Raw genomic sequence first — 16,024 nt, forward strand, 5'->3', positions numbered from 1 at the left:
GACAATCAATTAAGATATGAAAGATAATATTCTATCTCATATATTATTTAATCATCAATCAATTATATCACTTACATATTATTAAATTTAAAAAGGATAAATTAGAAATACATCCCTAAAGTTGGATTAAAATATGAATCATCCCCTGTAGTTCTAGAAATTACATTCCATCCCTTGAAATTTCTAATTTCATAATAAATCATTAAGTCAATTAACAGTTTTTAATGATGTAACAAATGTGTTTCAATTAATAATTTAGATAATTTTATTATTGTATAAGAAAATAATTGTGAATTTTATTTTTTTAGTTAATTCTGTTAAATAAAAAATTCTGACAATGAGGTATTTATAATTTTTTAAATGACAGGGAATAATCTGTACTTCAAACAAATTTCAGAAAGTGTATTTGTAATTTGCCTTTTAAAAAAGGATGAATTACGCTAATGGTCCCTATAGTTTGGAACTTGTGTCACTTTGGTCTCTAACTTTTAATTGTGACATATTTGACCTTGAATTTTGAATCTTGTTTCAAATAAGGACAATTGAAGATACCATTTCTTAATTTCAAGGGCAAAATCGTCAATTTAATAAAATATAAACTAATTTGACAAAAATAAATGTCAAAAAAATATTTTGAAATTTTAAAAATTATTTCTACCCACTAAACATAAAATTATGTAAAATTGATAAATTTCTTAGACATTTATTTATTTTTTTTTTACTAAATTAATTTTTATTATATGTTTAGATGATGATTATGTGATGGGTGGTTATTTTTTTATTTTCATTAAATTAGTTTTTGTTTTTCCAAAAGTCAAATATGAAGACAATTTTGATATCATTATTAAATCGATCCATGAAATCAAAAAATCAAAAACAAAAAATATTTCATATATTAAATATATCGATTATACATTAAAATCCTAACAATCACCTATTACATGATCATCATTTAAACACATAATAAAAATTAATTTGATAAAAAAATAAATAAATGTCTAAAAGATTTATCAATTTTACATAATTTTACCTTTGGTTAGTAGAAATAATTTTTAAAAATTTACAAATATTTTTTTGACATTTATTTTTGTCAAATTAGTTTATATTTTATCAAATTGACAATTTTATCTTTGAAATTAAGTAATAGTATCTTCAATTGTCTATATTTAGAACAAGATTCAAAATTTAACATCAAATGTGTCACGATTAAAAAGTCAAAAATCAAAATGACATAATCTCCAAACTATAGAGACCGTTAATATAATCCGTCATTTAAAAAATAAGTTTAGAGAATGAATTTATATATCATTTTTTTAATTAAAATAAAATAGGGAGGTCAGTATTGGGATAGAAACAGAGGGCTCTCAATAAAAGGGTCACGAGATTGGTATTTGTACCTGCCAATTCCTGCCGGTCTTCTTCTACTTCTTCTTTCACAATAATTGTGAGGCATATATGTACCAAAAATCAAACACCACACCCACACATACACACGCATACAAAGAAAATTACAAACAAAACGAAAAAAGGGAGATTGATGGAAACTCTATCACGTTTTCTCGTCCACCAAACATTATTCGGATGTTTCTTTGTCGGCATTGATAGTTCCCTTCCCTTCTTCTGGGTTCTCTCTCCACCATTTTGACTAATCAAACCCTATATATACATATAAATTAGGAAAACATTATGGCGTAAAGAGTGTGTATCATATGTATTTTATAGTTAAAAAAATAATATAATTTTAATTTTTTAAGTCATAATTAAAAAAATTATAATTAATGTAATATTAGATATAACTAAAGAATTAATTAATCATAATTAAAATAATATCACAACTAAAAAAAATAATTAATTATAACCAAAAAAATGACATAACTAAAAATATATATGATACACATTTTTAAAATAAATTTATATTAAAATTTTCCTATAAATTACTCTCACAAACCCCAACCTCACCCAACCCATTCTAACCTAACTCGACACGAGAAGAGAGAGAAAACATGCAAAGCTCGACCTTTTTGACTCACTCAAATCAAATGAAAGTCTTCTTCTTCGTCAATTACTGTTTGGTTCTCATTTTTTAAAAACAGTTTTACACTCTTATTTTTTATATTTTTTGTTTTTATTAAATTTTTTAAATATTTTATGCAATTTTTTTACTTTTTAGACACACCTAACATAAATATACCTAAACAGTAAAAAAATTGTAAAAAAAATCTTTTAAAAATTCACTAAATTCCAAAAATACAAAAAAAATACAAGAATTTAGTATATTTTTTGTATTTTTTTGTATTTCTTAATTTTTTAAAATATTTTTTCACAATTTTTTTTACTTTTTAGACACATCTGAGTAAGGTGCATCTAAAAAAGTAAAAAAAAATGTTTAAAATTTTAAAATATTCACTAAAAACAAAAAAAACACGAAAATAAAAAAACTCAATTTTTAAAAAACTTAATCCAAAAAACTCAAACCAAACACAATGTATTCTCAAAATACGCTCATATATTTATCATATTCTTTTATATTTCTTAATAACTCATCATAATAATATAAAATTATATTTTATTTATTCATCATCATACTTTAAAACACCATGTAATCATGTTTTAAAAAAACCCATCAAAACAAACCTAAATAAATGAATAGTCATTAGATCAAATGGTCATCATCAGATTAGATGCCGTCCCTCTGGCGCTACTACAAAATAATTCATTTTTTTATCTTTTTTTCATCACATCACCTCTCTACTTTTCTGCACATCTTTTCGTAAAAAGACAAAAAATACACTTATTTAAGTCATCTCAAATAACCCCTCTTTTTTCAACTTTCAATTGTAACATTCCTGATTGCTTCTTCTATAAGGCCTCGTTTGGAAACATGCTAATTTAGTAACTTTTTGACTATTTAGCTATTTGGCTAGAAAGGTAGGTAAAAAAAACTTGTATGTTTAGAATGACTTTTTGACTAATTACGAAAAGATGTGCAAAAAGTAAAGACAAAAAAATTTTTTGACTTTTTGTTATGAGTTATTAACTTTTTGACTAATTTAGTAATTTTTTAGTTAATTAGCTAAAAAAGTAAATCCCCAAACGGGACCTAAGATGCACTAACAGTTTAATTATTTTTTAAAAAATAGTATAGTCTAAAATAATTATACTTGCACTTTAATAGAGAATGCATAATTTTTTCAAGTTAGTTAATATTTCAACCAAATCCTTCAAAAAAGTAAATTATTTTTTTATCTTTAATAAACTTTTTCAAAAAAAAAAAAATCAAATTTTTATAATTTTTCAGATATTCTAGACAGAAAAAGTTTTTAAAAAATTCAAAATTGAAAAAATTCATTAAAGATAAATAAACCCAAAAAAAACCACAACCAAAAATACTGAAGCAAAAGAAAGCTGGGATAAAAGTAACTCAAAATAAATATAAAAAATTGATTATGGATCCTTAATGTCTAGTTAACTATCAACCTAAAGCAATAGAAGCGAATACAGAAATTCACACATCTAATGGGTGATGCTCCTTGCTTCTCATCTACTTCTTGGAAAAGAAAAGAAAAGAAAAGAAAATTCAATTTAAGTATTTATACCTATCAAATCAGCAATAAGAGAAAAGCCAGCAGAGAGAAATGCAAGTCAATGTTACACTTCAATCATATTCTTTGTCCCTATGAATAAATAAAACATGGAAGAGTAGGTCATCTCTACTATCTACCACATTGACAAACTGGTAATGTAAAGGGTGTGTGTGGGTCACTCTTAACCTATGGCCAGGTTCTCAGAATACAAGCAAAAAATTCAAGGTAGTGAAGAAACTTGCCTCAGAACCCATAATACCATATGATAAAGATCCATCAGGACAGCCTTGATGACACGAAAATTCAGTATCTAGATTAGGACTATCGGAAAAGAGACGCATCAACCACTTCAACGTTTAAAATGTTCTTTGATGAATCTGTCCGCGTGAGATGGGTACTTATGCTGAATGTATGCTCGAAGACACTTTTGGTAGGAGAAGTCTATCCATCCACCATCGGTTCTTACAACAAACAGGCACCTTGAGCGTCTAAACTGAGGATGCCGATCAACCTTCACCAAACATAAAATTTAGGACCCAGTTAGGCCAACTAAACACAGCATCCATGCAGATAAATTTTTCGGGAAAAGTTACTACAGCCTAATTTGATACAACTAAAGCTCTGTTTGGATAGATGGATTGCAAGTGAAGAAATTTCAGGTTAAAACTTGGTAAAATAAAGGAGAGTTGGCTATTATAGAGAGATTGTGAAACTAAAAGGGCAGAAAGAGAACAGTAAGAAGAGAGTATTTTAATATGAACTTTCTACAACTATAATTCTTAGCATGAAAGATTAGAAATAACTACTTTTATATTGTTAATTCAATTCATATGGTAAAACTCTCAAATTCAGTTTTGAAACCCATATCCAGAAATGAGCTATCATATCCAGAAATGAGCTATATTCCCTCCGAGTGATTTAGGACTCAAATCCTTTCATTTCAAATTCATGAATACACAACCTCCTAAAAAATATAGGACAAAGCAATTAGTTGGTATCAATTCAAGATGCCATCCATATTCACAACAGGCCAATGGGAGAAGAGAAGAAAGAAAATAAGTATTTTAAAAAATAGAGAGAGGATTCTATTTATCATAAGGCCAGGGGTGACATTGATCAAATAAGTTCTATCCATTCATCTACATGCCCAAGAATGTGGGCCTTGCATCCAACCAGGATTGGTGAGCTACATAGAAAAACTGGAAACTATTATTGACTAAAAACATGGTCCTAGATAAAACAGACTGCTAACAAGGAGTTGAGGATTAGGTACGCCAAAGAGTTGGGAAATGTTCATCAAGTTAGTAGCTAGTTGTTCTGTTTTTGGACAATCCAAAGGAGACACTTGAGAAGAAGAAAATGTAATTTTCAGCCTTGAACAATTAGATTAGAGAAACCTCCAAAACATTATACAAATGTGTAACTCACCATAATGGAATCCAGCCCGCATCCAATTTTATCTTCAGAATGCGGATGATAAGCAAGAAGCTTTTCTACCACTGATTTCTCATCTTCAGCTGTGAGACGTTCACCATCCATATACCTGGCAGAAAATTTTTATCAATCAGACTCCTGAGCATTTGACAGTCCATGAAGATAGAGGACATGAAACAATAATAAAATAGAGCTTCAGCAGCAGATGGGGTATACATTACCCTCAGGAGCACATATCTAAATAAACATGCAACCTCTACATTATTTATATTGTGTAAATTTACACCACCTCATTTCATGGCTCAATATATCCAACCTTAGCTAATTGTGTTTTAAAAACAATTTGTTCTGGAAATACTTATGCACCTTTCCAACAAACATTCAAAACCATTTAACGTCTCCGGAGTATTCACATATCATTCTACACTTCCACTTAACAATTAGCTACACATGTATGCAAACGCATGAGAACATACGCCCCTATTTTGGGTTGCCGTGGGGTGGTGGAGTAAAAATTTGCAGTTATATATGCATTTTTAGGTATATAAAGTCCAAATAACATGAATAAGCAGGATTCATGAGCATTCTACAGGTTTTAATGACTCTGGAGTATTCAGATATCATTCTACAAAACAATTATGCAAACGCAGAACACACACCCTTATTTTGGGTTGGGGTGGGGTGGGGTGGGGTGGGGTGGCGGAGTAGTAAAAATTTGCAGTTATATATGCAATTTTTGGTATATAAAGTATAAAGTCCAAATAACATGATATAGCAGGACTCATGAGCATTTTACACGTATTAACGTCTCTGGAGTATTCAGATATCATTCTATACTTCCTCTTAACAATTAGCTACACACCTATGCAAAACGCATAAGAAAATGCACCCCTATTTTGGGGTAGGGTGGGGGTGGGGTGGGGTAGCGGAGGAGTAAAACTTTGCAGTTATATATGCAATTTTTGGTATATAAAGTCCAAATGACATGATTAAGCAGGACTCACGAGCATTCTACAGGTAGCTACTCGTTAAAATCTTGACATATATTAGATTCAAGCTCATGAATATGTAAAATTGATCAGAAAGTCAAATCTATGAATTCTTCAAATTAAGAAGATGAACCAAAGAAAATGAAGAAATCACCATATTAACTTACTCGTATTACAAAAAACTTGTGCATTTAACAACTGACACTTCTACCCAACAGACTTTGCCAGCCCAGGCTAGCAGCTTCTGAAATAATGTAATAGTCCTCCAAAGTTCAAAGTCTTCCATGCAGGACTAAGTTAAAATTCTTAAAGTGAAAGCAAACAGGAGAATGAAAACCTCTTTAGTGCAAGATATTTTATGCATTGTGCAAATTGATTATACAAATTCATTGCAAGCAGTAAATTAATGACAAAGCTTGTGGAGTCTAAGGATTGATTGTACCAAGCAATACTAATTCTATAGCATGTTTAATTCATGAGAATACTTCACTTAAAACTCTAGGGATATAATTATGTTGAGTTCAATAAAGATCAAAAAGCAAGGTCATAGGAAAATCGGCATTGTGAGGAGCTTCATTTACATAGCTGCTATGATAAAATTTAGGGCAGCATTCATTTATGTTCAAACACAATTGATTATCTGAGTTTGAATCCTTACTTTCCGTACAGCAGATAATGAACTGGAAGGAGAATAGAAGTTCTTCTTCAGTTAATTGGAGGCTAGAGTTCAAAGGACTGTCCGAGCACATCACCTCACCCTCGAGGAGGGGACTGCTTGAACCAATCTTAAGAAGAGAGGGACCTTGACCAAGATGTGACATCTCAATGATACTATCAAACTATCTCTGAGCCAATCTGGCATGCCCAAAAATTTATGTATCATGCCTACCCTCTGTCCACATATGATACGTCCCCCAAGGCCTGTTAGAGGTTGAAAATTTGCCCAGATTTCCTCCGTTTTGCCTAGTAAAAAGAGTTGATCCACTTGTCCATAGCTGAGTTGGCTCAACCTGGCTTAACTCCCTACATAAAGGAGGTTCACCCTACACACAAAGACAAATACTACGTCCCCCGTGCTCCTCCGGCATTCAAGCTCTCCACTATCAACCAAGGTTATCCTTGACTCTCCTCTCCCACCTCCGATGGTCTTAGCCATATCAGTTTCTGCCATCTTTCAGAAGGCATTGTACAGCCATCTCAGTTTTGTTTTCATGCTACCCTACATTAGACTAGGACAAAAAAGTATGAAACTTTAAAACTTTTGTTCAAAAATAGGACCAATCACAATAAATAAAAATTTTAATTGAACTAAATAACTCATGATTTAGGATTGAGCAGTGCCACCATTTACAATTCGTCGGGATTTCTAGGTTCAAACTGTGAAAATATATTGTATATATGGCATGTTGTGTATATATGGCATTAGTTTGTAAATAGAAATTAGTTTGTATTTCCTTTTTCAGTCATAGATTTAGGGCTATATAAACCGATGAACTCTTTTTAAATTACATATTTGAATATACAGTTCTTATTCGGAAAACTTACATGGTATAAGAGTCGTGTCCGAAACCCTAGTTCTCACCTCTGATTGGTTTGAAGTTCTTCCTTCGATTTGAAGGTTCCTCTGCCGCGTCAGGTTCTTTACAACTCTTCTGATCTCGAAATGTGTTTGATTCGAGGCCTGTATGTGACCATCAGCATCAAGTTTTCTCACTGGAATTGCAATGTTGTCTCTTGTGACTTGGTCTCTTGAGTGTTGCGACCCGTCTATCCTTGCATCGCGACCTATCAGCTACATCATCGTGACCCATCGTCGCATCGTCTGCTTCACCGGTCTGGTTCGAAACCCTAACCGCCTGCTTCATTCCTGTCCTAGTTCGATCGACTCATTTTGGTTCGATCAAAGTCATGGCTCGTCAACTCACATCTGGTTTGCTTCACGACTTCGACTTAGAATCCGAAAGTTGAATTCAATTTTGATCTCTGCTTTTGCTTGCCATCGATTTTGGTCTCTGATTTTGATCTCTGGTTCGCTGTGACCTTTCTCCCTATTCGTGACCCATCTGGTTCCTCACATCAGTGCTTCATGACTTTTTGTTAACTCGTTTGGCTGGTCTGGTGCTCTCCCTCTCACTGTCACTGACCATCTGATATCATTCTATTTGATTTATTAAAGTTTGATCCCTCACATTTGTTAAAATTTGATCATCTGGTTATTATGATGTCTCTAGCTTTTAATGAGTGTGCCTTCTGTCATCAAAGGGACCATTGGAAATATTACTGTCCCAAGAAAGGATGTCTGCCTGCCTCATCTTCTTAGCAGTCTCAGACCCAGTTTTGCGCCCCTTATACTGCATTTACCACGACTTTTGATCCTGACTTGGTTTCTTTGAGTGCTCAGATTAATTAGCTTCAGTATATATTGTTTGCCTCCCAACCATCCCCATCTGCTTCCATTGTTTCCTCTCTTCATTCAGGTTTGCTTGGGTCTTCTTCAGGTATTTCTTCGTTTGTCTGGATTTTTGACTCTGGTGCCTCTCATCATGTAACTCCCTCATCTCTCCTTACTTCAAAATTGTACTCCTCCTTCCTTTCCTATTACTATCAATACTGTTAATGGATTTGGTATGTTTGTTATATCTGTTGCGTCTGTCCTACCATCTGCTATGTCTGTTGTCTCTATTCCATCTGTCTTTTATGTTTCTTAGTTATCTGTCAGTTTATTATCTATCAGTCAACTTGATGCCTCTGGTTTTAATATTATTTTTTCTTCTTCTATCTGTTTTATATAAGATCGGATGTCTAAGCAGCAGATTGGGACCGGTCGTAGAGTTGGAGACTTCTATGTAGTGGAGAGCTTGCATCTGTCTATGGCAACCTCTCAAACTGTCATTTCTTTTTTTCAGCTAGATTCTTTGTGTAGTCCTTTCTACTTGTGGCATTCTAGATTAGGGCATTTGTCTGCTGATCGCTTACGGTCTTTAACTCAGTTAGGTATATTTAGTAAAGTTTCTCCCAGTGAATTTACTGAATGTCGACGGTATAAACTTGCCAAATGACAGCCTTACCTTTTCATAAAAGTACTTCTATATCTGATACATCATTTTTTTTAGTTTATATTGATGTTTGGGGCCCTTCTCCTATTCTCACCAAAGGGGATTCTGCATACTATATGTCTTTTGTTGATGATTGTACCCGTTACACTTGGGTTTATCTTATGACTCATAAGTTTGACTTCTATCAGATATACTGTATTTTCCAATCTATGGTCACTACACAGTTTGGGTCTACTATTAAATTGTTGCGGTCTAACTTGAGTGGAGAATATTTTAAAACTGAATTTTGTGAATACTTGACCAAATTGGGTACCATTCACCAAACTTTTTGTACTGATACACTTGCCCAAAATGGTCGAGCTGAGTGTAAACACCGTCATCTTCTTGAGACAACTAGGTCTCTCCTCTCTGCCTCTGTTTCGGCTCCGTTTTGGGGTGAAACAGTTCTTTCTGCTGCTTTTCTTCTCAACCGTATACCTACCCCCTTCTTTCTGGTCAGTCTCCTTATGAGGCTCTGTTTTCCCAACTTCCTAATTACTCCCTCCTTCGTGTATTTGGGTCTACTTGTTTTGTCCTTTTACCCCGTAAAGATAGGATCAAACTTAGTGCCCGGTCTATCCTATGTATCTTTTTGGGCTATAAACTCACTCAGAAAGGTTATCGCTATTATGACCTTACTTCCCGTCGCCTTTATATCTCCCGTCATGTTGCCTTTCTCGAATGTCTACCTTACTTTCAGCTTCCTCCTCTCACCGCTTTAGTTTTCAAAGAGGATTTGATTCATATTGATCCCTTCTGAGGTCCCGTTTGATGAGTACATCTCCACTGTCCCTCCTGAGCTTGTTCCATCTTCTCCTTCTGCTTCACCTCTGGTTGCTTGTCCTCCTTCGGCTTCTTCTCCTCATCCGTTGTTAGATTATTCTCGTCGCAAGGCTTCTCTTCCACCAGTTGTTTGTACCCCTGTTACTGATCCTCCTGCTTCTAACGACTCTAATCCTGCTGCACACCGATATCCTACTCGTGAGTGCCATCCTCCAAATAGGTTGGTTTGCTCTAATACAAGTTTTTCTGCTTCCATCATACTTTTTGTCTGTTATTCATTCTTTTTCAAAACTTCAATCTTACACGGAATCTTGTCAGGATCCTAATTGGGTTCAAGCTATGGAGGATGAATTGTTTGCCTTGCAAAAGGCTAACACTTGGGAGTTGGTTCCTTTACCTGCTGGCAAGAATCTGGTTGATTGCAAACAGGTGTATAAAGTCAAGACTTATTCTGATGGTTCTCTCGAGCGATACAAAGCTCGCTTGGTTGCTAAGGGTTTCTCGTAGGAGTATGGTATTGATTATGAGGAGACATTTGCCCCTGTTGCCAAGATGACTGTTGTCCGTACCTTGATTTCTGTTGTTGCTGTTCGATATTGGCCTCTCTATCAGATGGACGTTAAGAATGTTTTTCTTAATGGTCACCTCACTGAGAAGGTCTACATGCGTTCTTCTCCTGGCCTTCTACACTCCTCTGGGCAAGTTTGTCATCTTCGGGGTGCTCTGTATGGTTTGAAGTAATCTCCTCGTACTTGGTATGATTGCTTTCAGACTGCTGTTACCGAGTTTGGATTTCATCATTCTGCTTCCGACTCTGCTTTGTTTTTGATACATACCTCAGTTGGTTTTGTTGCTTTCTTACTCTATGTGAATGATATGATCATTACTGGCTCTAACTCTTCTGCTATCTCTGAGGTCAAGCAACATCTCTTCCGTACCTTCGAAATGAAGGATTTGGGTCCATTGCGGTATTTTCTTAATATTGAAGTTGCCTTTTCTCCAAAGGACTATTTTCAGTCTCAGGCCAAGTATGCTAATGAGGTTATTCACCGTGACTGATATTAAGGTTTCTAATACCCCTATTGAGCTTAATGTGAAGTTCAACTCTATTGATAGTGTCCCTTTGGATGATCCCACTTTCTATCGCGAGCTTGTGGATTGTTTAGTTTATTTGACTGCCACTCACCCTGATCTTGCTTACGCTGTTCATATAGTTAGTTAGTTCGTTTCTGCTCCTCACTCTACCCATTGGGCTGCTTTTATTCGCATTCTTTGCTTTCTCCGAGGTACCATCTTTCAGGGCTTACTATTATCCTCTACTTCTTCTTTAGACTTGATGGCCTATGCTGATTCCGATTGGGCTAGTGATGTTAATGATCGTAAGTCCACCTCTGATTTCTGTATATTTTTTGGCGATTCCTTGATCTCTTGGAAAAGCAAGAAACAAATTGTTGTTGCTCGCTCTACTGCCGAAACTAAATACCGTGTTATGGCTCATGCTACTGCTGAGCTTGTTTGGCTTCATTGTTTTCTCTTTGATTTGAGTGTACCTCAGTCTTCTCCGCCCTCTCTTTATTGTGACAACCGTAGTGCTATTCAGATTGCCCACAATACTATTTTCCATGAATGGGCGAAACACATTGAGATTGATTGTCACTTTGTCCGACAGCATCTACAATCTGGCTCTATCTCGCTTCTTTTCGTCTCCTCGGCTTTGCAACTTGCGGACTTCTTCACCAAGACTCACACTACCGCTCGGTTTCAGTTTCTTTTTAGCAAACTCTTGATGTTTTCTGCTAAAACATCTTGAGTTTGAGCGGAAGTTTAAGAATATATTGTATATATGCCATGTTGTATATATATGGCATTAGTTTATAAATAGGAATTAGTTTGTATTTCCTTTTTCAGTTATAGATTTAGGGCTATATAAACTGATGAACTCTTTGTAAATTACACATTTGAACATACAGTTCTTATTTGGAAAACTTACACAAACAACTTATGCTCCTCTCCGTATAAATATCAGAAAAGCATTAAATTGCCAATGGTATTTCCACATAATATTATGCCCAAGTGTAATTCATTATTTTCTGCTCTGTGTGACATTTAGCAACATGTAGCAGACTAGCCATTGCAAAAATCTAGTTCATGACAAGCTAGCAAAGAAATGATTATTACATTCAAATACCATTCGCATTCTACTAAAATTTGAAATGACAAAAATGCATGTTTACTGGGATCCAAAGTTGAATGCCTTCTCCATCAAACTTGAATTAAAGAATTGGTGAAATGAAAAACTTCGGTTTCGAGTTAAGAGAACATTTCTACTACAATTGATAATACTTAAGCTTGCCTTAAGGTCTAGTGTTTAGCTCTCCAAGTATTTATACAAGTCTGGTGCCTTCTCCCTCTTGCCTTCTGATCTAAAACTTTGTGGCAGGCAGAGTAATACTCTGCCTCTCAGCAGTAACTAAACCTATGAACACTCCAAATAATGCAATATCTCCAGTTTAATTGATATTCCACAAATACGTTGAAATTCCGCTCTTGGAACCAAATCTTTGTGGTTCAGTATTGTTTTTGCTATCGTTTGGTCTTTATGGCTAGAGAGTAATGCAAGGATCTTCGAAGGAAATAAGTCAAATGTTGAATCATTATGGTATAGGACGGGATATTTGACTTCACTTTGGGCTTATGTGTCTCGTCCTTTTAAAGGAGTTCCATTTTTATTGATTTCTAGGGAATGGGCCACTGGTTGCCATCCTTAGTGTTTTGGTTTTTCTTGTTTTGTGACCTTTTGTTTTGTCATTTTACATTGTTCGAGGACTCCTTATCCTCTTTTATTTTCTAGCTTATGCTTAATAATATTCTTCATCGCTTTTCCAAAAAAAAAGAGAATGGTGTCTTTTCACATGTTGGATGTTAAACTATCAAACTCGAAGTATAGAGTGTAAAGGAACACATGTTTACTTCAACAAGTCCCTTACAACTTTGCAACCTAATATAGAATCTTCACCCTTCTGATGTGTATATGCTATAAACTCCTCTTTGAAAATTGACTCCCAAGGGAGGGTTCCCAAGAGCTTATGTTCACATGGCCAAGCCCATTACTAACTGATGTATAAATATAAAATACCACCACGGTCACGTCATACAAAAGGGTGCCCAAGATTGTGTATGATAGTAACATACCACCATGCCCGGCTTGAAAAGGAGGGGTTCCCAAAAGCTTATATTGGAATAACAAAGCCCATTGTCAACTAATGTATGATTATAACATACCACCACGCTCTGCAAGCCACCCACTCTATCGACACTAACCCGTTGATAACCTTTTCTGTTTTGGAAGCTTCACTCACCTATCATTATTCAACACAATATCCAATCCTATAATTGCATAGGCTGCGTTCGCAAAGGGACGATGCCCAATAACTTATATTGACACGGCAGCTTGCGTATTGGCAATGAACACAATAATACTATGAATTCAAACCTGCCTATAGACCACCCCCTTCTAAACCCGAGTTTCTGAATTTGCACAAAGAATATGTAAACTTGCACTACACAGGTTTTCCCCAATTAGCTTTCTAACTACTTACTTTCCATTTGTACCTCAGAAATAATTAATTATCTATGTAAATTTTCCCCAGAAACTACTAGAAGGCTCGATTGCGAATTTCATAGATTGATAAATTGTTTGGGGGAAGAGATTGTGAACCTGTCGGAGTGTAGAATTTCTTTGGTGAGGAAAGTGATGGGTTCGATGTCTCTCATGATCTCATCTTCTTTGTCTTTCCACTTTCGGAAGTCAGGATCGTCCCACCTAGGGTATTTCGGAGAATCTTTGGTGCTCAAGGCTCTGGTGCTTTGGCCCGAGCAGGAAACGTCATCGTCGGGGCTAGTCGACTCGGCGGTGGCGGAGCAGAGTCGAATCGTCAATATACCGGAGGCGAACCGGTGGTGCTGGTGGAATCGGAGACGGAGAAGTGGAAACCCTCTGAGAAGCAGCGGAGCTGCCATTTGTGTTTGTGTGATTTTTTGTCTTGCTTTGCCTAGGAGCTCTTGGATGATTAGATAATTGTAAAGGGTAAATTACACAATTTGTGAGTTTTATTATTATAAATAGTATAATTCAATATTATAATTAAGAAATTATAATTTAAAGGAAAATTATTTTTAAGTTATATTAGGGAAATTTATGTCATATATAGTCTTACTAAAAAATTTATGTTTCCATAAGTCCTGTGAGATGTTTGTTGATATATTTACCCTTAATATTAGTTGTTAATATCATAAATAATAGTAAAATCATATATAGGAAATTGAATGTTACCATAAATCATATCTATATAAACGTAACGTAACGTGACACCTACGTCAACGTAACGTGACACCTATGATCTATGGCAACATTCAATTTCCTATATAAAAAATTGAATGTTGCCATAGATCATATCTATATAAACGTAACATAACGTGACACCTACATAAACGTAACGTGACACCTATGATCTATAGAAACATTCAATATACCAACATAAACCAGCAACATTTTCACATTCAATTTAAAAAAATAAAAACTCATTAAGTTTGCGAAACGTAATATGTAGGTGTTACGTTACGTATAGGTGTCACGTTATGTTTATATAGGTGTCACGTTACGTTACGTTTATGTAGGTGTCACGTTACGTTATGTTTATGTAAGTGTCACGTTACGTTATGTTTATAGGATCTTGTGGAATACATTCTTATCTAAATAGAACTTGAGACTCTATAATAAATTACACATGACTTAGCCTAGTATAAGTGTTTGAAAAAAGACTTATAAATAAGTCTCCCTATAATCAAATATTAATAAAGAATTCTTGAGTAAATTACACAATTTGTGAGTTTAATTATTACAAATAGTATAATTTAATATTATAATTAAAAAATTATAATCAAATATTAATAAAGAATTCTTGAATTATAATCAACAAAAATGCTAGACACTCCAAAAATTTTACTAAAATTTTATCAAATGTCTCATTGTTGGCTGTATAAATTCCAAAAGTCAATCGCAGAGTGACACGTGGCACCTAAAGGGCAATTTGGGGAATCAAAGCAAGTCTCCAATCAAAGACAGACACGTGACAGTTCATATTGGTAGTATCGGATCTGCGTGACATCCGAATAGTCAAGAGGCGCTAGATGACATAGCCTAATGGTTAACTACAATTCAAATTCACATTCAGAAAGAAAGCCTAATTGTAAAAGAGGCGTAGTGGGGGCTAGTTGAACGAAGCCATGACCAGAGATCGTGGAAACGTATTTCGACGGTTAGAATGCCACTTTGACGGTTATCACTAAAGAGTATAAATAGAAGAGAGGGCTAAACAGAAGAGGACCCAGACTCAGATCAAGAAACCAGTTTATTTTACTTCATTTCCTTTCCAGTTTCACATTTTCCAGTTCTTTACATTTCCAGCACCTCAATTCTTGTATTGCACTTCAATTCCTAGGAGTAGTTTTTCAGTTGATTGTTGCTGTGAATCTCATCAAGGCTGGGTCATTATAACTTCATTGTAAGTTTTCATTTTCTTAATGAAATTCAATTTTTGAATTATATTTACGTGCTACTATTCATAATTTTCTCCTAAAACAAGCCACCAGTAAAATTCTCTTCATTGAGGTTAAAAGAACTTCAACACAATTGCTTGATAATTGGTTGGCAATTATAACTTCTGTAAGAACTAATTAATTATTGCAGATATGCTTAAATTTACATTATTAACCTTCGAAAGCCAAAATAGCCAACATATATTTTTGGCATGCCTAGTGGGACTATTAAAAATGGCTAGACATAGAGCAAGAGGAGAAAATGAACGCCTAGAAGAGGGTGGGGAAGGAGAGGTAGAAATACCTAACCCAGAAGACAATGTGATGGATGCACCTATCCCATTAGATCCTCCGTAAATGGTCAAACAGACCAGCGCTTCAGAATATACACCACATGTCCAACACGCTAGACAGGGCCATGAGACTGGACCTTCGAATGTTCCTTCTACCTATCCACCGAATCTGTGGGGAGGTTTAATAGATGCTATGGGACAACAACTAATGTATACAATGAAAAGATGGACAACATCCTTTCTGGATC

General features: G+C 34.6%; 1 protein-coding gene across 1 annotated transcript; it reads right to left on the minus strand.

Annotated features, from left to right (window-relative positions):
* Nucleotides 1-3,566: 3,566 nt before the first annotated feature.
* Nucleotides 3,567-13,985, minus strand: LOC114281777 (DCL-like protein). The gene is made up of 3 exons (XM_028224361.2): nucleotides 13,604-13,985; nucleotides 5,013-5,127; nucleotides 3,567-4,095 (listed from the first exon to the last, which is right to left on the minus strand). Exons 1-3 carry the CDS (start codon nucleotides 13,903-13,905, stop codon nucleotides 3,934-3,936), a joined length of 579 nt encoding a protein of 192 aa, XP_028080162.1. The 5' UTR covers nucleotides 13,906-13,985; the 3' UTR covers nucleotides 3,567-3,933.
* Nucleotides 13,986-16,024: the final 2,039 nt, after the last annotated feature.

The sequence above is a fragment of the Camellia sinensis genome, chromosome 3, assembly GCF_055761805.1.
Source record: "Camellia sinensis isolate YWXY chromosome 3, ASM5576180v1, whole genome shotgun sequence".
Taxonomy (NCBI): Eukaryota; Viridiplantae; Streptophyta; class Magnoliopsida; order Ericales; family Theaceae; genus Camellia; species Camellia sinensis.